Below are 23,791 nucleotides of genomic sequence, written 5' to 3'. Positions count from 1 at the left end.
TCACTCCTTCAATACTTTGCTTAGAAATCTTCTCAGCTAATTATCTAATTTCATTGCTCACAAGTTTTATCTTCCATAAAACACTAGAACAAGTTCAGCCAAGTTCTTTGCCACTTGATAACAGGGATTGCCTTTCTTCCAATTCCCAATAACACGTTCCACATTTCTGAGACCTCACCAGAATTGCTCTTAACATTCATATTTCTAGCCTGCACCTCAAAACTCTTTCCGCCTCTACCCATTATCTAGTTCCAAAGCCACTTCCACATGTTTAGGTATTCGTTACAGCAGCACTCCATTCCTGGTACCAAAATCTGGCTTAGGCAGATCAGGCTGCCCTAACAAATACCAGACTAGGCGGCTTAAGCAACAGAATTTATTTTCTTGTAAGTCTGGAGGCTAGAAGTCCACAGCAGCAAGCATGGCTATTATAAAATCTATGTCTAATAAGGCTAACGTTTTAGATCCTGTTAGGTCTGTTTCTATTGTCTGTGATTCCTGCTGCTGCTTGTTCATGTCTTCTTATGTATCTGGATAGCTTTGATTGTGTTCTGGAAATTGTACACGAAAAACTGTTTGTGAAAATAAACTGAGGTCCAGGATGATGTCAACGTTCTCCAAAGAGAATTTAAGTTTTGTTTCTGACAAGTTCCATGAGACAATAGGAATCAAAGATCTCTTTAATTCAATCCGGGATTGAGATTTTTTCTGGATCACTCAGATGATTAGAAGCTAAACTGTAGCCTATGTGAGGGACAGTTTACTTCCTATTAACTCTTATTAGGGCATAGCCTTTGGAGTCCCAACCCAAATGGAGGAGGTTTACCAGGGCCTCAACCTTGAGGCCAGTTTTTTTTCCCCCTAGTTTTGCAAACCTGGTGAAAGCACTGCTCAGCCTTTCAGCTACATTTTCTAGAATTTGCATATTCCTTCAGAAAAAAAAGTGGCCACAAATGCCAGACCCAACCCTCTGAATTTGTCTTCTCCTGAATTTTTGCCCAGGAATTCTTCACTATTTTGATAGCTCTCCATTGTCTTCAAGCTGATTAAAAATATTTTTTTAATCAATGATCCATGCCTACTGCCCCTTTCCCTAAGCATTATTAAACAATCTCATATCTGCCTTTCCCTCCGAGAGAAGGAAGAGAGAGTAATATATACTACAGGGGCAACTTAGCACCATGTTCCAACCATTTAATAAAGTATTAAGAAGATACTTTATTAATTTATTGGCTGATCTTCCTTGCTGAGTGTCTGTAGTTAGCCTGGCAACTAGATTTTTTTTGAAACTATGTTTTATAACTACAATACGCTTTACATAGGGTTTTTTTTTTTTTTTTGGTGAGGAAGATTGGCTCTGAGCTAACATCTTTGCCAGTGTTCCTCCATTTTTTGTATGTGGGATGCTGCCACAGCATGGCTTGATGAGCGGTGAGTAGGTCCGCACCCAGGATCTGAACTCACGAACCCTGGGCCGCTGAAGCGGAGCATGCGAACTTAACCACTACACCATTGGGCCAGCCCCTTAACATAGGTTTTAATGAAATGTATTTTACTTTCAGTAAATATAAAAGAGAAAATCATTTTAACAGTCCTCTGGCTTGATTTCACAGATCACCATGGATGTCACAGAACAGATATTATACACAGAAGTAAATGCAGATGAATTCAATTCAAATTATGCAAATTATTAATCTTATTAAATTTGTACATAAGAAAAATGACTACCCCAACATTAAGGGTGATTTTTATCACAATAATAAGATAGACAATATGCTTTGGTCCTTGAATTTATATTATACAGATAGTATATAACATTATATGTAAATACATGGTTTATATCTTCAATGATTTCAGAGGTTATTTCATTATTAATTAAAAACAGAAGATTTTCTGCTGTAATTTACAGCCACAGCTTGGTATTTAAGAGCCCTTTATCAGTTTTCTCTCTGCTTTCCTTCTTAACTGCCCCCTCATCTCAACCTTCCTTCCACGATCCTCTTTGATTGAGACTTAAGGTCCCAATAGATTCCCCTGAAGAGGGTCTCTTGGTCACATATGCATGGGCAAACCTCAAGGAAGGGAAATTATTTGCATAAGATTATACAGTTAGTGGCAGAGCTGACCGACACCCAAACCTTCTGAATGCCAGGCTCGCATTTCCCCTAAGCTTTTGTGCCTTCCCCCACCTGACAGCACACCCTTCAACCAAAATAGCGGACAATGTGCCTCCACCACGGGAGGGCTGAGGGAGACGGTATGGGTAACGGGTTCACTCCCTTTCCCCTTCTCATGAGGATTTTACTTTCAATTGACTCTCTAGCTCTGTTCTCCTAGTAATCTGATAAGGTGGTATGTGCCAACTATGTTACTAAGCAACAGTACTTAAGGTAAAAATGACCCCTGATTGGTAACTAGCATCTCACTAGGAAGAATTATAAATGAATTACCTGATTGATACACCTAATAGGAAACTGCAGCTTTGAGCTTTCCTGAGTGTGCCAACTTTTGTAACTGGGCATATCCATTAGGGGAAGCCTGGAAACTTCACCTATGGAATTATTACAAGAGATACTAGCCCGTGGGGCAGGTAACCCAGGGCAGCTCCTGCACCGACCCAATGCAAATCTCTTCTCCTTGCACCTGAGCTTTGTAACCTGGGGGCTAAAGAAAATAGCTACGTGTTCTTCTGTGTGGATATGGCAAGAGCTCCCAGAGGAAGAGAAACTCCTGATGGTGCCCTGCGGGAAGCTGTGGTTCCTGTCTTATCTCTTTCTGAGCAGACTGATACTCAAATCAATCAAATACGGCCTATGTTAGTGTCACGAGTATGAATGTTTGGTTGAGCCTAAGACCAATGCTTGGTGGGCACTGTGGAAGGCATCTGGGTCACAACTGGGCAGACTGTGCCTCGTGCTATGCTTACAACTAGCACAATGCGACAGAAGTACCTTGTCTACCTCCATAAGAGCAAGCTTTTTTTTATAACACTGACACATTTTGCAGCTTTTTTTGTGATGGAATATAGTCAGATGCTAAAAGAACCCATAAAAAATAATCTAGAGTCCTGTTTTCTGGTCACAAGAGTCCAAATGCTGTAATATCAACTCTATTCTCTAATAATTTCAATAGCAGATTACATAACCTAGATGAAATGTGCCAATTCAAATGGGAGTACTTCCTTTTCTTAGACAATGGACAATCTTTTGCTTTATGACTGTCAGAGTATAGCACGAAGCTGAACGATGCTGCTTTTCCTCCTCCCTCTACTTCCTTCCAGATGAAAAATCAAACTCACCTTAGCTGTCTTTCTCATTTTGGGTTTCTCCCTGTAGTAACTCGTCAGTGTCCGAGACCTCATCTTGCTGCTGCTCAACAAGATTCTTTCTGACCACGGCTTCCGTGTGCCTGTGGATGATCTGATGGGCTGCAAGAAGATGCTTCCGCTGTGCGTTCCTCACTGTGCCAAAGTCACAGAGGAATTTTTACTCTGAAAGTCTGAAATCATTCCCACAGGTTTTCAAGGCAGGAGTGATAGAAATGATAATTTTGCAAACCACATATTCCTTTGCTGAAGGCTGATTGGGTTAAATAAAAATTACCTGCTCTCTGTTTTAGAAGGACACCTTCTAAACGTAACCAAACCCAAATCTGATTATCGCTGCTCCCCTGTTCCCATTCTCTGTTTCTGTCCCATCATACCCCTCCCCACCAGGCTTGCCTCCACCCCACTCCTCAGCCAATTCCCTCGCCTGGGACACCAGCACTCCAAATCCTACCCTTTCTGCAAAGCCCAGCTCACGTCCCAGCTCCTCCAGGACATCTCTGACTGCGTCAGCCCACATTTACCATCACCACACCGGAGTGTGTACCAACCCATTCAGCACTGAAGCACTTCATGTGAGTGACATTTTCTTTTTTACCTAGATTGTAAATGACTTAAAGGTAAAGCCCTTATCTCAAACTTCTCTTTGAGCTTCAGTTCCTAATATGGAATGCACTTGTTGATTGATGATGAGTTTCTGAGCTCATGGCTTTAGAAGGTGGTCCTAACTCCATATTCTAAGAATATTTACTATCAAGGCTTAGTATGTTAAGCATTCCATTTCCCTTGGAAAGGAGTAATCAAGATGATGATGATAATGGTGTTAGCAGTTAGCATTTGTCCTTACTTTGTGCCAGGTACTGTTTTAAGCAGTTGGCATATGATCATTCATTTAAATCACCCTACAATCCTACAAGAGAGTACTATTAGTATCACCATTTTCAAATGAAGAAACTGAGACAGAGAGATTAGGTAATTTGCCCAAAGTCATACAGCTAGTAAAAGACAGTAAGAGGTACTGCGGATTCTGTGCTATTCAGGTATCAGCCAGTTCACATACGGTAAATCACACGGCAGCCAATAGCACTTCACAGTAGTATGGCTGAAAGAACGGGGGCTTTGGAGCCACACAGACAGACCATGGTTCAAACATGCAAGTCGTATAATATCTCTAAGCACTAATTTCCTTAACTGAAAAATGAGAACACACCTACAGCTATTGTAAGAAATTGAAATAATGTACTTTTAAAAACCCTTAGTACGTTGTCTGGAACTCAACATGCACCTAAAATTTGGCAGTTTCTGTTATTTTACATGTATATACAGGTCTCCTCAAGGTCCTTCCAATCCATGAGCTTTTTAAAAAATGAGATATCTCAAAATGGTCTGTATATAACATTAGCCTATTTTTGGGTAAAGAGTATATGTAATACATATGGTTCCCTTATTTGAAAAGAGAAACTAAAGGTCCTTGTGCGTGCTCCCTGTCCATATGGCTTTCTTGATTTGGTACAAATACAAAGGGAAGAGGCTAAGGACTCACCCAGCTTGCCCACAGACAAGTCCTGCTGGATTCCTTCAGCTCAAGTCCCCCCTCCAGCTTAAGAGAAGCTCGGGGAGGGGGTCACAAACTAATAACTATTAAACACACTATTTCCCCCCGTCCTTCAATTCTCTCAGGTGGAATTTATCTGAAGCAGGCTGATCTCACTTCAGACCTGAAAGAAGTAGATAAGAGTTGCATGTTTTCTGAGGGATCTAGAAAACACAAGATCCCTTTTATAACATAAGGTGACACAGAAATATTTATTTAATCTGAAAATTAAATTTTGTTGGTATAGGCACTATTATATACTGTTGACAGGAGAATGAATTAGAACAATCTTTTTGTGGGGACAATTTAGTAACACCTATCAAAATGTAAAATGTATATATCCTATTTCCAGCATTGCATTGCTAGAATTTACTCTCAGAAGCATGATGAGGATATGTGTAAAATATACTGACTGAAGCACTGCTATTTATAGGAAAACACACCAGAAACAAACCAAATGCTTATTACTAGACGGTACTGGTTTAAAAATTACGGTATAATCATGTAATGGAAAAATAAGATATTTCTTCATTCTCTTCAAATGCCTTAGAACTCCACCATTCCTTTATCCCTGGTTAAGTGATCTGAAATATTACACTCTTTTCTCTTAAACCTCCAGAATTCCCCTGCATACCTCTTTCCGAGCTGTTATTTCACTTAAATATTAGTCTTCTCCTGGTTGCCCCCCTTCCTCTGGGATTAGGTCTGTCACCAATAGTCTAAGAGCTCTAGAAGAATATTCTTTTTTTTTTTTGATGTATTTTTTCTTTCCTTCTCTATTGACTCAAAGCATCAATCTTCAAAACCATGCCACTTTGACACATGATAAACGAGGATATTCAGACTTAGATACAGTCCAGGCAGACACAGGAGCTATTTGTGGCACAGCCGGAGCAGCCGAGGAGACTCGGACCCTCAGGCATCCCTGTTTCTCCACACCCACCTCCACGTGCCTCCCTCTGAGAGGTGCTACAGCCTGAACATCCTACATATTCTCAGCATTTGTTTTATGTTAAAAAAAAAAACAAATAAAAAAATACACCTCTTGGGCTGGCCCCGTGGCTTAGCGGTTGGGTGCGCGCTCCGCTACTGGCAGCCCGGGTTCGGATCCCAGGCGCGCACCAACGCACCACTTCTCCAGCCATGCTGAGGCCGTGTCCCACATACAGCAACTAGAAGGATGTGCAGCTATGACATACAACTATCTACTGGGGCTTGGGGGAAAAAAAAAAGGGAGGAGGATTGGCAATAGATGTTAGCTCAGAGCCGGTCTTCCTCAGCAAAAAGAGGAGGATTAGCATGAATGTTAGCTCAGGGCTGATCTTCCTCACAAAAAAAAATATATATATATACACCTCTTCTGGGAACTTTGGAACTTCCTCTTAAAGAAGGTTTAGATTGGGGTACTCTGTCCAACTTATTAGCACTGCAGCCCGTCTGCACTAGAGGTGAGAATGTTCTGGAATCAGCCTGAAGAGAACCTGACAATCTCTGAAATAAGAAACCTCAGGGCTTCTCCTTCAGAAATCTCCCCACACCTCTACTCAGGTTTAAATCTCTGGGATATTGAAAATAATTTATGTCTCTTAAAAATCATAAAATGAAGCATTTACATTGGCTTACCTTTTTCTTTGACAAACTCCTTTTGCACCTGTGGGATCAGGAAACTATAAACCAGCTCGGCAACAATCTCCTCTGACTGAAGCTGAGTTCGACTAAAAAATAAAAAACAAATTAAACTATTCCTTTGTTGCCTTACTTGAGCTGCCGATTTGTACTCAGCTCCTCCTTGCTTGTGTGAGGAGCTCCACTGCTCAAATCCCACCGTCGCCTTTTCCTTGATTAAGTGATCTGAAATATCACCCTCCTGGTGAGCTTGGTTAACTCTGTAGAAAATTCAGAATTGACCCTGTCCTTCATTTACCTGGCCTGCCAGGAAGGGAATGTGAGACATACAGCTTATTTATACATGGAAGCCAAAAATCTTGGGGTGAAGTCCGAGTAATGTTGCACATCCTTATCTACATTGCTTTCCTGCTGTTCTAACAGTAAGTAATATGAAGGTGATCCAGATTGCAGAGGATTACCGAACAGTCTATTCCCAGTGCTCCTACCACACTAAAGTATAGGCATGTTGCCTTCTAAAGAGTTATGCTAATAAAACAACGGACACTGAAGCGTGAGTTATATATTTGTTTCTCCTTGGTGGTGAAATCTTAAGCTCTTGAAAAAATACACATGAGTAACAGCAAATGGGCTGTCCATTCTACCACCTGTTCTCTTGGTACACACCGGCTTTCCATTTCATAAGCAATGTCATTGATTTCCTCAGCCATCTTCTCAATTTCTGCCCTGGCTTGTTCTTCTGCAGTATTCTCTTCAGTATTCAGTATTATGTCTTCCAGGTAGGAAGTTACAGTACTTTGGTGAACTTTAATCACCTGTGAAAACCAAAAATATCCCAGTTACTGAGAACAGGAATGCTGGTAAACAAGACAAGACAAATGCACAAACATGGGTGGACTTTTTTTGAGCACTTCTACTTTGTCCATTAAGTCAACAGTCCCCTCACTGATCATTCCTCTTCTTCATTATCTAGTCAGTCTATTTGTAACCCACCTACCTGCCCATTCTGGGTAGCCCCCACCCATCTAGCCCATTTTAGATTATGGGTCTTACTCGGGGGTGGGCAATACAACACTGAAGAAAGATCATGGGCTTCAGAGTCAATGACCCTCTAGCAATATAAAGTACTTGTGTGTTTACATGTACCTTTATAAATGTGTAAGTTTCTGGACACATTTGTGCTTGTGTGCATATGAGTGAACAAGGAAACATAGGCGGCTATATGTGTGTTTCTCCATGTATTTTTAATATTATGTACACTGGATTATATTTGTGAATACATCTTTGTATATGTGCAGGCAAAAGTTTGTGTGTTTAAATATGATTTTATGACCTTCTGTACCTATGTTTCTCAATATCCATATGTTATTTTTCTGGAAATTTACTTAATGTATATATTTCTGTGTTTTGGTATATTTATGTGCAAGCATGTTCATCTTTAAGAGGGTCGTATGAAGCGAGATGGGGAATTTAAATGATGGATGGTATTTGAATCTGGGGTCCATAGATAGCTACATTCTTTACAGAAATGATCTGTAATCAGGCTGGAAGGGTCATCCCAACACTTCCTTGCCTTTCCTGGACATGGCTGACATGTCCTGGTCATTCCCACTTAGAATATCTCTTCCAAGAAGGCCTTTACCGCTCCTCCTTTCCATGTTTTTGAGCACAGTGGCTCCTCTGTCCCTTTCCTTTGCATTCTCACCCCTGTTGGTTCTTCCCACCCCAGCTGGGTTTTCCTTCGTGATATTAGGCAGGGGATAGTAAGTTCTGGTTTGCTAATCATTTCTACTCAGTAACTCTTTTTGAAGCAAAATGTGTTAGGACGACAGGAAGCTAGTATATGAATTATTATTACAGGCTGTTACCATTGTAAATGATCTGCCACTCCAGTTAAAAAGCTGAACTTGACAATATATAACACAAAACTTCTTAAGCTGTATAGACAGAAGGCACTCTATTTAGTTTTTAACAAAACATTTTTTTATTTAAAAAACCAAATACTATTCATGGATCAATCCTAAATCCACGGGAATCGGGTAAATCCTTAAAATCTCAGATCAAATAAGAAGACTCCAAATTGACATTGTATTTTATTTTATCTGATGAGCTCAAAGGTATCCACATATACAACTCAGACAGCCTCATGGACAGGAATGTTTTTAAGTTCCAGGTTGGCTCTTTCTCTCTTTCCCATGTGACCCACATCTGGTTCAAGGGAAACTCTCACACAGGCTCTGCCCTGACATATTCTGGGTATGCCCATGCAGCCTCTTCAGTGCCCACTTCCAAAGCAGCCAGAGAGCCCAGCTCCCCTTCTTTCCATTCCTAGGGGGTCAGACTCACTGAGAAAATTCATATCAAGCTCTCTAAAGACTACAGGAACGGGAAGTACCTCCCCAACCTCTGGGTGTGTTTTTAGGGGGAGTATTAGTCACAGCACCAGCACAGATCCCCTCCAATTTTAACACTTGAGCTTTTATCTTCTTGATGCTGGTGAGGGCGCTTTGAGACATTACTGGTTCCTTGACTCTCCTCTCAATTTGCATCAGGTCATTTTGGAATTTCACATCCATTGTGTCTTGGTCAGAATTATAATTTACGAACCTGGTACTCTAACTCCCAAGTTTATATCTTTAGACAAAACCTCTCTTCTAAATTCCATCTTATATATCCATCTGCTGAAATGGCACCTCTACTGAGATGTCTCCAATATAATATAAATTAAATTCCTGCTTCCACCCCTGCCCCTAAACCTATCCCACGCTCAGCTTTCCCATCTCAGGAAATAGTAGCATCATCTTCCCAGTTGCTTAAGCCGGAAACTGGATGTCATACTTGACCTCTCCCTGTTTCTCACTCTGGCCTATACTACTTCAACAGCCTCCTTGCTGGTCTCCTCATTTCCACTCTGTGCTCCCTCCAACCTATTCTCCTCACAGCAAGCAGAGTAACCTGTTTAAAATGTGTCACTGGACCCCATTTGTCTCCTTCATGAAACTTATTACATTTTCTAATTCTACACTTATTTGCACATTATATAGTATTTAAGCTCCAGGAGAGAAGGGACCCAGTCTGGCTTTTCCCCTCCAAAGTATCCCACAATGCCTCTGCCCAGTGCCTGAACCCAATATATATATATGCCCAATATAGTATATTATATATAGTATATATATACCCAATATATATGTATACCCAATATATATACCCAATATAGTAGGAAGCCAATACATACTTGTTGAATACAATGAAAAACAAAAACAAATGCCATTTTATATCATGAGTTTCCCTTGGTTTGACTCCGCTCCTTACAAGCAGCTTCCAGACATCCAGCCGCCCCCACTTGCCTCCTTAAATATCTGGTCCTCCTCCCGCAGGCGCCTTTGTTCCACCTGGCGCCGACCACTCTCTTCGGCTTCTCGCATCCTCCGCTGCCGCTCGGCCAGCATGGCAAAGGCGTGGACCCTCCTCTCTTCCTGCAGTCTCACCAGCTCTTTGGACAGAAAGTCAAACATGTCGGCCAGCACCCTTCCTTCCAGTCCAGCCAAATGGTTTTCCACCAGTGACACCTTAAAAATAACAATACGATTTTAAGGATACTAATTCCACTAAGAACGGTGATTTATAAAGAGGGATGCTGGAGTACCCAGAACTCTTGACAGTCACTTTACTTTCAGAATGTACTTAGTTTTCACTAGGAACATTATCTCTAGACTGGCCCCAGCCCAAGGTTCTTACTAGGAAAGCTTATGACACAAACTTACACATGAGAAAGTAGATTGCTTCATCAGTCACTGATGGATTATAGTCCTTTAATTATGAAGAGGCTTTAGCAAAACATTTCTGTTAGCATCCACACAGAATGTTTTTTTTTTCTTTTGATTATATCCAGAAGGTAAAATGCTTGTGTCTTCTCAGACGTGAAGGGAAATGTCAAAGTTTTTATCAAAAGATGATGTTGGAGTTCAATAAAATAGAATCTCCTAGAAATTCACTCATGATACCTTTTAATATTTTAATGCTTGGTCCTTTAACACAAGTTTGGGGAATTGTAAGCTCTTGATTAACATGAAAGTAGAAAACTGTGGTAACTTTTTGTTCTTTTAAATAACTTCAAAGTCATTAAGAACTATCTTTGAAACAGAGCAGGAAAAAGCCTCCACGTCTGTGTAATTATTGAGGTAAAGTAGAGGCCTGAGTTCCTGGCCAGGAATAAGCCACAGTATCTATTTATGGATCCCTCTGTCCTGGCTTTGACACATGGAGAATAAAAGTGTTTAAGAAGATTGTATCCTTTGCAACTTCCTCCTCTTCCCTCTTCTATCCTCAGGTATAAGGGAAAAGAGCTCTTCTCCCAGCCATATGCTTCTGTAACACTGACACTTCTCCCTCTGTGCTCAGTTCCCCTCTGGTTTGTATCTGAAGGCAGGAAACCCCTACAGGTCACAAAGGTGGTGTAGCTACTGGGTGAGACCGTCATTCAAGTGTGGTTGTTAGCCCCAACGCCCTCATCCTCATCCTTACTCACCTCCCCGCCCACACATACTTTCTAAACACAAAGTTCAGCTTTACCTATATAATAAGGAGAGGTGGAAAGAAAGGGCGAGACTAAGATGCACCTTACATTTAGAAACTGTGGCCATTCAGCCCAGAGATCACAAACACACTTTTTCCTGTCTCCAGGGATCACAAGCTCCCTCACTTGGGGGGCAAAAGCAACCTTTAAAGTCCCAAGATGGCTACCTGTTCATGTCTAGCCTTCTCTCTCAGCAAGAAATTTGGGTATGCTCAGGTAGTACAATCTAATTTGAACATTAAGTAAAAATATTTAAGAAGGTGATTCTGCTGTGATCATATCATGTAATGTATTACATAATTGGGAACTGTGCATTTTCTGGGCTGCTTTCCACAGAAGTATAAGAGAAGGAGAAAAGGAGAGGATCAGCATTGCTGTAGGGATACATGAGGCACCCACTCCCTCAGACCCCTGCATCTCATTGGTGTATCGAGGCACAGCTGAAGGGAAGTAGGGTGAGTCCCTGGCTAAGCGACAGCTCTTCTCATTAACTCCTCCCTTAGCTCTTAGTTGACACAATATCAGTCAAGTATTTATCCACTAAATGGGATAGATAGATGAGTTGAAAAGCCTGGATTGTCTTAGCTGCATCTGCTAAAGTTTATAATCAGAAACCTTAAAGGGCAGAGGGGGCACTTTTCCATCCAGGACCTGGGACCTGGTGCTTCCAGGGTATTCTGTTCCCTCTCTGAACAGCAGTGCAGCCCCATCTTCATCATTTCCAGGACTCTCGGACCTCCAGAATTCAGCGACTCCAGTGTCCACATTCTCTTCTTTCTCTGGTCTCTCTGTTGGGTCTCACAGCCTGTGGCTTTCTTCCTCCCTCCCCCATACAAGCTCCCCAAAACTCAGCGACCATCCATAGTCCTGCAGTCATGTAAGAGGAATAACTTGTGCTCATTTCCAAGCTGCTTACCATTTGTGCCCAATTCCACACAGCATGAGAGTTATTTGTGTTACCAAAGGTGAGTCATATTAACTCAGCTGTAAGTTTACTTTCTTAAAACACTACACTCTGTGCAAACTGATTCTTTTTCACATTAATTTACAGATAAGGGGGAGAGAGTGTAAGAGTGTATCTACAATGAAGTCAACAACATTAAAAACTGTATATATATAGACAGACGCCAGATAAGTAAAAACATTTACAGTTGTTGGGTTAGACCTGCAATTACCAGCCATTGTCAGATGACACAGAGCTTAGAGGTCATGATAAAAGTCACAGAATATCATGAGATATTAACATATTGAGTATGCAGTTTAACCAGCATGCTATGTACAACTCCAAAACTTACAAATAAGTGCTGATGTTTTAAAATAAATCCCATTTCTCACTATTTTTCTTATGGCTTTTATTACTTATTCATTCTGCTAAGCTCCCACTGAAATATAGTTGAGTCACCAAATACTTAAGAAAAATTGGAAGGAAAACCTTCTAAAATGTGGGGTTTCTTTTCTTTTCTTTCTTTCTTTTGCAAAGAAAGAAAGGCCATATTCAAATCAGCAAGGGCACACCACATTCAAATTATGGGCTGCGGAAGCATTGTGTGAAAACGCTGATGGGGACAGAGTGATGGGATTGTGGGGGATGCTTCCTTTTCATCACTTCATTTATTGTTATAATGTTGCATATACAGTAATAAACATCGAGGGAGAAAATGTAACAAGAAAGTAACAAGCAAGAACAGGAAAGGACCTTGTGCTCACGCAAGTTCCTCTGCCGCTGTAGGGCCAGGGTCACTTGCTTCTCCGCCTTCGTCACCAGCCTGTCATCTTCCTGTAGCGCATGGCTCGTGCGTAGCTCCTGGATCAACTCCAGTCGCTTTTCTTTCCCTTCGAACATCTGTACGAAATCACAGAGAGACTTGCGAATTAGCATCCCTTGTGCCAGGAGCGAGGACTCGCACACAGCGACTTGTGGGGCACTTGTGAACAGTGGGTTCTGTTCTGCCTATTGGGACCACAGAGCATGAGTGTTCCACAGAGCTGGAGTCCAGCCCTCTTTTCTACACCTTCAGCTGCTCAGGCAGAGAAGGAGCTTAGTTATCAGGTAGTTGTTTACTCAATTTCTTAAAAAAATGCCTCTCAAAGACCAGGTGAAAACTATAGGGTCATATTAAGAAACTAGAACTTTCCCCTCATTTCCTGTGCTCCTTCCCTAAGAAGCTTGGGGATGGTATTTTTCATGGCCAATATTTTCTTTTCTAAGAGATCTGCCCCTGGTTTGTAACACATAATCTGCTGTCTGAACTTAACTGTGGTATTTCTCCTGGAGAAAACTGAGCAGAGAGTAAAGAATAATGCTGAGCACAAGATGCTCCAGACTTACTCATCATAACTGAGTCTCTTAAGAGTTATAGCTGTCTGGGAGAAAAAACTTTTTAGCTGAGGCTTTATATCAGTCCATTTTTAAATTGAAGCGTGCTTGTTCTAGCAGCACAAATAATCCAGTTAAGGCTTTATAGTCAGGAGACCAGAGTTGAATTTGCTGGCAATTAACATAATCTCTCTCAGACTTACATTACTTGCTTGTAAAATGGAGTAATTGATAGAAAAAAAAAATGAGATGATTTATGTAAAGCAAAGAATATATAATGTGAAAATATAAAAGGGGTTCAAAACTGTAGTTATTATTATTTAGCTATTTCATTTATTATTCAGGTATTGCTAGCTATAAGCAAACTCAAATAATTATATTATGACTTTATGGAAAATTAGGGAATCCACTTGGTTTGTGATGCTTTAATAGTCAAAATTCAGGTAAGAAAATTGGTGGATTTAGCAATCCCAAGGAAGACATTAGTTTCACACTGCCTTGGTTACAACCACGGCAAAGAGCTGCCAGGTCCTTTCTCTCCTTGACATCCTGCCACCCGCCTGGACAAACCATGGCAGTAGAAGGGAATGGGTAGGTAACTCAAGAGTGTAGTGCCGTAGGACAGCAAAGTGCAAGAGGGAATTCACTCCAAGGAACCAAGCACATGTGCATTCTAGAAATCTATCCTCAAGGAGAAGCACAGGGCCAGTGGTTGGACCCTACCCACCACGTTCTGAACAACTCTGCCCCGGAGTAACTTCTGAAGGTAGATTACAGCCATTTCTATATCTTCTTCTTCCTAAAAGAAGAAAGGGAGAACCAAGCAGCTTGAGAACGGCAGCAGTCTACATCAAATGTTTTTTGAAGACTTACATCAAGCAAAAGAGACTGTGCTAGACGCCAGAAGGATTTAAAGAGAAATAAAACATGGTCCCCACCCTCACTGAACATAAAGTACTTTAAATGTTACTTACTGTATTGTTATAATTCATTATTATTTTTCATCATAAATAAGATATCATTAGCAAATCATATCAAGAGCAAAAATTCACCCACTGTCATGCTATCCCTACAAATTAAGCCATTTTCATTTTCCTAGACTCCTTTCCAGCAAAATACTCCTTGAAGCAGCAAGCATTGCTTATAATATCCCTTTTGCAATAGTTTCCTCACGTTTGATCATGAGTAGACAAAGAATACAGCTAGTCTCTGTCACAGTCTAGAGTGAGGTGCTTCTCACAAGAATTTAGTTAAACTGGGAAAATCAGAATATAACGGACAAGATTAGCCATCTGCAAAAATTACCTTAAATAACTATGTTTCAAAAGCAGAAAGAGCAGAGCCTGCAAATCTAACTAAGATGCCTCTGGATGCAAAAGAAAGCAACAGTCGAATCAAGGGCACTAACACATGTGAAAGACAACAGGTTAACCACAGCTGGTGGTCGGCACGAAGTGTAGAAAAGGGGACGCTGTCCAGAAGCACGTCCCGGCCAGTCAGTGGGAGCATCCCAGTCCCTCCACAGAGGTGACCCATCAGGGACGCTAGTGAGATCCCCCGTCACTCCCCTCCCTCTGACAAAGCACAACAACCTTCTGAATACAATTTGGCTTCTTGTGAGAACAGCCCGATCCTGGGAGATAGGGCTGACCTGTCAAGAGGAACATCCTGATCCATCACACGGTTCTATTTCTCTCCATAGAGTAATAAATTTGCATTGTGGCACCTCTAGCAGTTTCTAGTGGGTTTGTTTAGTCCTCGTCAGTCTAAACCTTAACCAGCTCTGGTACCTTGCCCAAGCTGAGTTTGGGGATCCACGAGGGTGAAGTATGGCCCTGGTCGGGGCGAACTCTTGGAGCCTGTCCTACCTCAGAAGCTGGCCTGCCACCTCTGGCATTTTGTTCCTCTCTGCCTCCAGCTGTTATCAGCCACCTCCCCGTGTGGGAAGATAGCGATGACAACTGAGCATCATTTGATCTGCTTTTTTTGTTTGACATACATGAGGATTACCTTCTGATATCTATTTTTCTTGGGAAGATTTTTTATTCTTTGTGTTTTTATTCTTGAAAAGGATTGGGTTTAGATTTGATTTGATTTCATTTCATTTTGCTTGTTTTTGTCTGTGTGTTTGAAACATAAAAATAAAAGCACCATAAGTCAGATCTTGGGAGATTAACACCATTAAATTAGGTTTGTTTTTAACCCAAACTATCCTAAGAATAAACGGACAGTAATACTGAATTTAATATTTCAAATAAAAAAGTTTCAAGCTTACATTGGAACTCATTTCCAAGGTTGGAGTTGGAAGCCGAGGTTGAGGAATTGGCTTTCTTTGAAGAAAGCGCAGAGGTTTCTTTGGTTCAAGAGCCTTATTCTTCTTATCCAACAGTGCCTGCAATAACACCAACAAGTGTCATATCTTACCTTTGTATTTTCTTCCACTACCAGATCTAGGCCACAGATCTGAATATCAACCAGAAATAATCTTCTCTATGGCTGTGCTAGGACAGTTGGACAAAGTCCAAGCCGGGGTGTTTGTATGTCTTAAGGGATGCTATGATATTCCTAAGGATAAGTTAACCACTGAATACACATAGCACATATTCTAGGCAGATCCATTTAAATCAAAGATTTGGGGGATTTTAAAATTAAAAGTTTTTAAAAGGTTCTGTCATGTGTGTCTGCAAGCAAAACCCCCAACTCCTATTCTTTCACATGAGCTAAAAATTCTGAACAACATTATAGCAAATCAAATCCAACAACATACTGTCATGCACTGCATAATGACATTTTGGTCAACAATGGACTGCATATACAACAGTGGTCCCATAAGATTAGTACCACATAGTGTAGGTGTGTAGTAGGCTATACCATCTAGATTTGTGTAAGTACACCCTATGATGTTCGCACAATGACAAAATTGCCTAATGATGCATTTCTCAGAACCTATCCCCGATGTTAAGCAATGCATGACTGTATTAAAAATAAGATAACACACCTTGACCAAGTTAGGTTCATGCCACATATGCAAGGATAGATTAATATTTGTAAAAAATTATAAATGTTCCTTACTATAATAATAATTTTAAAAAGAAAAAATATGTAATTACCTCAATAGATGCACACAAAACATTTGATAAAATTCAACATAAACATACAATTAAAAGCTTCAGTAAATTAGGAATAGAAGGGAACTTCCATATCCTAATAAAGAGTATCTGAAAAAAAAAATCTTACAGAAAGCAAGAGAATGATGAATATGGGGTTCAGAATGGGTAAAGGGAGACAGGGGGATGAGGTGGGCAAGAACCACATAGACATACGTAAATTATTGTCAAAGTCCTAATTTTTATCTTGAGTATGGAATCCCATGGATTCTTATTCTAATACTAACACTAACTGAACAGACAAACATGCATGGACCAGTGGTGAGAGTATGTCACAAACCAGTGAGTCTCAAAGTGTGGCTCCTGCAGCATCAGCATCACCTGGAAACCTGTAAAAAATACAAATACTCCAGCCCCACCCCAGACCTACTGAATCAGAAACTGGGAGTGGGGCCCAGCAACATGTGTTTTAACAAGCCCTCCATGTGATTCTGATGCACACTAAAGATTGAGCACCACCATTAATAACCAGGAATTCTCAAGTATCCAAGTTTCTACACCTACAGTCCAGTTAACAATAGAGAAAGTCCAGCTGGTGGATGCTGTGTAGTTGGTTCGTGGGGATGATCATCAAACTTTCTCATCTAGTTGAATTTTAAACTAGATGAGAAAGGAGTTGAACGTGACTCTCTTTCTTCATGATGCCCTGGTAACAAATCTAAAAGGAAGAAAATGAGGCCTATTACACTATTAAAACCAATAGTAATCCCTAACATTAGAAACTTGCGGGCCGGCCCTGTGGCTTGGTGGTTAAGTGCGCGCGCTGCGATGCTGGTGGCCCGGGTTCAGATCCCGGGTGCGCATCGAGGCACCACTTCTCCGTTCATCCTGAGGCCGAGTCCCACATGCAGCAACTAGAAGGATGTGCAGCTACGACATACAACTATCCACTGGGGCTTTGGGGGGAAAAAATAAAATCTTCAAAAAAAAAAAAAAAAAAAATGAAACTTGCTACTCCTCAACGTAGCATCAAATTTTATTATGTAGATCCAAAGTCAAAACCACTTTTAGAAAGTAACATGACTCCTGCAAATGGGAAGAATAACCTCCAAAAGGTTTTCCTACATTTGAAACGAGAGAAAAAAACACATTGGTTCAGCACAGCACAGGCAACCTCCAGAAGAGAAGAGTCTAGAGGGGAGAAAGAATGTAGGGTTGTGTGTTGAGAACTATGGGACATTGCTGCCCAAGACAAAGTGCAATTTTTGGAGTGAAGTATTTCTCTGCAAAAGTCCCACTAGAAGCATCTTGTCTTCCAGATAAGGATTATACCTTATGAACCTCTGCCAACTCATGGTCCATCCTTGCTGCCCTCTTCAGAAAACCAGCTTTGGTGGTAGTGACTTTTGGTTTTGGAGGTCTGATTCGGGGTTGTGTCACAAAATCTGGGAGACACGACTCAAGCTCGACTAATCCTGTGGGAAGCAAGTACATGTTTTTAGTGTCTGGTGCTTAAATTTACCATTTTAGAAGCATATTGTTAATTTCAGTGGCTGTTTGCCAAGTGGTTTCATTTAGAATTATTGATAAGGTGTATCTCATATAATTGAATTGTCCCCAAAATGTAAGGTAAATTTCTGTATAATTAACTCATGTTCTCAGTGACTTAGACTATAAAATGAGAAATGCATTCTAAAATGAAAACAGTGCCCTACAACAAAAGTAACAAATTCCACAAAAATAACCAACAGAAAATTAATTATCATATGACAGATGGCACCACCGTTCTAAAGTGAATGTACACCAATTTATCATATTCTGCTCTGGAGATGGTTGGCTAGAGCTACAAGGTCAACAGTGTGACCATCAACTCATGGTCTTGGCCATGTGATGCTTCAACTTGTCAACTGAAATTTCAACAATTTAAATTAAGCCTCTTGGACTTTATAACAGGTACAGCCCTGCCCATGAATTTATCCCCTGCTTATCCATCCCGTTGCCCACTAGTCTTCTGGCATTTCTTCCTAAAGGGCTTATTTCACTATATATTTCTTGTTTGCTTCATAAACCTGGTATAAAAGCTTTTTCTATTTCGTTTTTGCATCACTTTGATTATTAGTGACATTAAACATGTTTAAATGCTTAGTAGCTAATTGAGTTTACTTCTTGATAAATTGTTGTATCCATATATATTTGAGTCTTAGTAGTTTTTGTTAGCTTGTTTGAACTCATATTATTAATAATATTAAATGTATTAATTGTTTTACAACTACAACTTAATACAATTAATTAATTTAAATGTATTAAAAATATTAATTTCTTACAAATATTCTTATTTATTGTTTAGCTTTTAATCTAAATTGCTATATTTTACATATCTAATTTATATTTCTAAGATAACCCTCTTATTCTGGACTTGTAATTATGTAAATTGCTTACCTTCATAGGTGTTGAGATAGTGGTTTTTTACTACAAAGTCCTCTGAGCTGTTGTCTGGGAAACGACCAAGGCGCGATAGAGGTCCATAGACCTGTGATGCATAATCAGAATAATCCTTGATGATGTTTCTTCTCTCCAACTTCCCTTCTATATTCTTCCCCTTTCCCACAAGTTTTCTGATTGCTAAAACAAAACATACCTCCATGACTATCTCCAGAATATTGTTCTGAACAATCCAAATGCAGAAGAGTAAACCAGGTCTAGTTTTATTCACAGGGAAGATACTGAACCGAATGAATTTCACGATGACCACTCACTGCAGCCAGAATGTAACACTGAAAACAGAGCTCTGTCATCTGCACAGTGGGAGTGACAAGCTGAATCAGCTAGTGCCCTCAATTGGTACTCATCAAAAATCTTTTATAACTGTATTCCAAGCTCTGGGCCAAGAAGAGGTATTCAATAAAAGTTTGTTAAATGAATGAAAGAAACTCAAAGTAACTGAAAAATATATGTTCAATGGAGACTAGGGGAATTATTCTCTCCAGGAGAATAATTACAAGGGAGGGAAGAAAGGCAAAGGGGCACATGTATATGGTGATAGATGGCAACTAGACTTCTGGTGGTGAACATGATGTAGTCTACACAGAAGTCAAAATATAATGATGTACACCTGAAACATACATAATGTTATAACCAATGATACCTCACTTAAAAAAATAAATTATAGGAAAAAATATATATACAAGAAGAAGAAATGAATGAACTCTAAAAAAACAGAAAAAAAAAGAGGGAAGACTACGGGTTCTTCAGTAATATCTATCCAGCTTGGCTAACACCAGAATAAATCAGAATCGATCCTAGCTAGTAGCTTTCAGAATTGTTTGGCAGTCAGAGGGAAAAGGCCCAGCTGTGCCTATTAGGAGTCTACTCATCTAAGGAGTCATGCGTACTACCCCCGCCTGCTCCTTTTTCATTCCTATCACAGACTCATCCCCTTTTGAAGGCTCCACATCCTGCACTCTCAATGGGTACAACATCACATCGTGAGACTGTGAAGTCATATTGCAAGAGGTGGCGGTGGGGCCTCTACTCCTTTATGGATGTTGTCTCTGTTTTGATCCTCAGTGCTTTTGTGTGTGACCTGGGGTTTTAGAATTAAATAAAAACAGTTCACATTTTATTATTTATCTACAAAAGTTAGTCAACCCATCATTAGTTATGTCAAGTACTGAAAAGAAAAAAATGTTGACAATATCTAAATGCATAACTAGCAGCTAGCTAAGTTAAAAGTTATTTTCTCACACACACAAAAAGTTCAGGGGCATATAACAGTGAGAACAGATAACAGGGCCCTGACTTATCTGAGGGGTCCTTGAAGGCCTCCCTGAGGAAGTGACATGTGAGTTGTGTCTTAGCCTGGGTTCCCCCAAAGGCAGAGCCTGAAACATTGGCATGCGTGCAGGTAGTTTATTTGGGAGGTGATCCCAGAGGGCAGAAGGGAGGGACAGGAGGAGTAAAAAAAAAAAAAAGTCAACCCATCATTAGTTATGTCAAGTATTGAAAAGAGAAAAGGTTGACGATATCTAAATGCATTCTTAGCAGCTAGTTAAAAGTTATTTTCTCACATCAAGAAAAACTTAAAAGTTAAGTTCACTAAAAATAACTTTTCAGGAGTTAATTTAATTTTTATAATTGTTTTACTTTTGCTAGAAAAATAATTTTGAATGATTTTTTTAAAATGTGATTACATTGCTACTATGTATGTAAATCATTAATCTGCATATATAATCAATACCCAATAATTTTTATAAGCAAATAAATTACAGTAGTCCCTCCTTATCTGTGATTTCGCTTTCTGTGGTTCCAGTTACTTGCAGTCAACTGTGGTCCGAAAATATTAAATGGAAAATTCCAGAAATAAACAATTTATAAGTTTTAAATTGTGTGCTGTCCTGAGTAGCATGATGAAATTTTGGCTGTCCTGCTCCTTCTCACCCGGGACGTGAATCATGCCTTTGTCTAGCACATCCACAGTGTATATCTGCTACCTGCTCGTTAGTCACTTACTGGCCCTCTGTGTTATCAGATCGACTGCTGTGGTATCACGCTGCTTGTGTTCAAGTAACCCTTATTTTACTTAATAACGGCCCCAAAGCGCACGAGTAGTGATGCTGGCAATTTGGATATGTCAAAGAGAAGCCGTAAAGTGCTTCCTTTAAGTGAAAAGATGAAAGTTCTTGACTTAATAAAGAAAGAAAAAAATCATACACTGAGGTTGCTAAGATCTACAGTAACTTTTATTACAGTTTATTGTTATAATTATTCAATTATTATTCTATTATATAATTATTCTATTATTCAAATAGAATAATGAATTATTCTATTATTCATTATTGTTGTTAATCTCTTATTGTGCCTAATTTATAAATTAAATTTTATGCTAGGTATGTCCCTATATGAAAAAATGTAGTATATATAGGGTTCAGTACTATCCGTGGTTTCAGGCACCCACTGGGGGTCTTGGAACATATCTCCCACGGATAAACAGGGACTACTGTATATTAAAAGTTACTCAGCAAATACAGCTACAAAGTTTAAATGTTACTAAGTTAAAAATTTTTTAATTTAAATTTTTATTTAGTCATTCGTAATCCTCCACTGGATCCTCTCATTGTATACAGTACAGATACACTTACAGTACCTAAACAGATACACAGTATATCTGTGGTATTAAAATTTCATGGGAGTGGGCGAGTGGGAAAAAAGACGTCTGAATGTCTCTTTTAGGAGGCAATAATGAAAAAAAGGTTGAGAAACAGGGCTCACTATCCAGGGCCTCAGCCCGTGAACATGAGGAGCCCAAAACCTACACACACACACACCCCATAATGTCAATAACTCAGTTACCTGTTAGAACATCATGACTTGATTTTCTTAGTGAGGAATTTCCTCCATTCTTCTACTTTTTTTTTTTTTTTTGAGGAAGATTAGCCCTGAGTTAACATCTGTTGCCAATCCTCCTCTTTTTTACTGAGAAAAACTTGCCCTGGGCTAACATCCATGCCCATCTTCCTCTGCTTTATATGGGACGCTGCCACAGCATGGCTTGATAAGCAGTGTGTAGGTCTGTGCCTAGGATCCAGGCCTGCAAACCCCGGGCCGCCAAAGAGGAGCATGCAAACTTACCTGCTACACCACCCTGCCGGCCCCTTGACTCTTCTACTTTTGAGAAATAACTCATCTCCCGTCCCTTACCTATTTAGTAACACTAGGGCCAAAAAAGAATTATATCACTGTTAAATTAGGTTTGGGCAAGGATCCAAAGCAAAGTCAACTCTTCCATTCTCTGCATTGTTGATACCACACCATTACCTGATACGTGTGTGTGTTGAATTTGCGCCAACTTTGCCTCCTTTGCTTCCTGCAGTTGAGACCACTGGGCATTCAAGTGCTTCATGTTCACTTCATTCTGATTCTCATCACGCTTCTTCAACAGCTCTTTCAGAACTTCCAGGCGAAGCTCCTGCAGTCTTCAATACATCACAAAACACAAGGAAGTATATGGTATCTCAAACCAGGTGTTCCACTAGAGAGAAAGGGAACACCTGCCATACACAAGATCTCTGGGCTGGTATCGGATTCATGTATTTTAAAAAGACCACTCTGGCAAAGTGTGACAAAGGAACTGGGGGTTTGGAGGAGGCAACTCCACCGTGAGTCTCTGTATAACAGGAACATGTATGGGTGTAGTTCTGAAGGACGAAGAAGGGTGGGTCAGGTAGATGGGGTGAAAATAGGAGCTCTCTAGAAGACAGATCTAAACGAACAACAAGATGTTGTGCACAGTTCCAGGCCGACTGGTACAGCTGGAGGGTGAAGTAACAGGGGAGTGAAGAGAAAATGAGGCTGTGGCATGCCATCTGCAGTCCTGCCAGTGTCTGGCACAGGTACGTACTCAGTCTTTGTTTCCTTTCCCCTTACCCTCACCTTCTCCAGGGCTCTTGCTCACGCATATACAACCATGTACAGATGACTTCAAAAGCTGTACCTCCAGCCCAGATATTTCTGAACCAGAATTTCTGTCTACTTGAATCTCCAGCTGTCCCCTGACAACCTAAAAAACCCACTTGTTTTGTTCCCCCAGAAATCTACCCCTTCTCTTACACCTTCTTCCCTCCTCTAATGAGTCCTCCTCCAAAACCCTTCTTTTATCCACTCCCTAGCTCACGTCTTTCTGTCACCTCTCTCTTAATTTGGACTCTAGTTGCTAGTCTAGTCTCTCCTCCTTCCAATCTTGTTCCACATAGCTGTCAAGATTTTCCTTCCTAAAATAGAGATTTGAACATTTTACTCCTACTTAAAAATTCGTACAGTAATTTATTCAGTCACTCATTTGTCAAATATTTATTAAGTGCTCACCATATGCCAGGCAGGGAGCAAACAATGATGACCAAGGTAAATGCCTTCTCTCAAGAAGCACTGTTCTGGTGGAGTAGGCATATAAATCAACGTTTACAACACAGGGAGATAAACACCAGACCAGAGGAATGAGAAGCCTTCTGTGAGAGAGGAAATGGCAGAGCACCCATGTCTAGCGCTATTCCCAGTTGATCCGGGGGAAGGAAAGGATGGTAGGGAAGGCTTCCTCAGAGGAGCCATTAACTCAGCAGTCTTGAGGATAGACAAGGATTTGCCACATTGACAAGGGAGAAGTGAGGCCTCAGCAGAGGGAGCGGAATATTCACAAGGACCAGAGACAGAGCAGACCTGTCATACTGCTGGAGCTTCTCAAAGTGAACACACA

The 23,791-nt window shown here is 40.4% G+C and overlaps 1 protein-coding gene across 4 annotated transcripts in view; it reads right to left on the bottom strand.

Moving 5' to 3' along the window:
• CFAP91 (cilia and flagella associated protein 91) overlaps positions 1-23,791 on the bottom strand; it is a 66,910-nt gene that overhangs the window by 7,699 nt on the left and 35,420 nt on the right. For 3 of the 4 annotated variants that reach the window (XM_014792219.2, XM_087439657.1, XM_087439658.1), the window contains exons 8-17: positions 22,360-22,517; positions 18,985-19,167; positions 17,878-18,020; positions 15,714-15,830; positions 14,166-14,237; positions 12,818-12,964; positions 9,893-10,114; positions 7,212-7,360; positions 6,543-6,634; positions 3,299-3,460 (exon numbers count right to left, since the gene is read on the bottom strand). In XM_014792219.2, coding sequence (XP_014647705.1) covers positions 3,300-3,460; positions 6,543-6,634; positions 7,212-7,360; positions 9,893-10,114; positions 12,818-12,964; positions 14,166-14,237; positions 15,714-15,830; positions 17,878-18,020; positions 18,985-19,167; positions 22,360-22,517 — 1,444 coding nt within the window. In that variant the 3' untranslated portion in view covers position 3,299. Of the gene's footprint in view, positions 1-3,298; positions 3,499-6,542; positions 6,635-7,211; positions 7,361-9,892; positions 10,115-12,817; positions 12,965-14,165; positions 14,238-15,713; positions 15,831-17,877; positions 18,021-18,984; positions 19,168-22,359; positions 22,518-23,791 lie in introns of those variants that run through there. The other variant, XM_087439659.1, reaches the window with a different exon arrangement.

The sequence above is a fragment of the Ceratotherium simum genome, chromosome 15 (assembly GCF_057802395.1).
Source record: "Ceratotherium simum simum isolate JZ-2026a chromosome 15, ASM5780239v1, whole genome shotgun sequence".
Classification (NCBI taxonomy): Eukaryota; Metazoa; Chordata; class Mammalia; order Perissodactyla; family Rhinocerotidae; genus Ceratotherium; species Ceratotherium simum.
The sequence above is the reverse complement of the archived record's forward strand: the minus strand, read 5'-3'. Positions and strand labels throughout refer to the sequence as shown.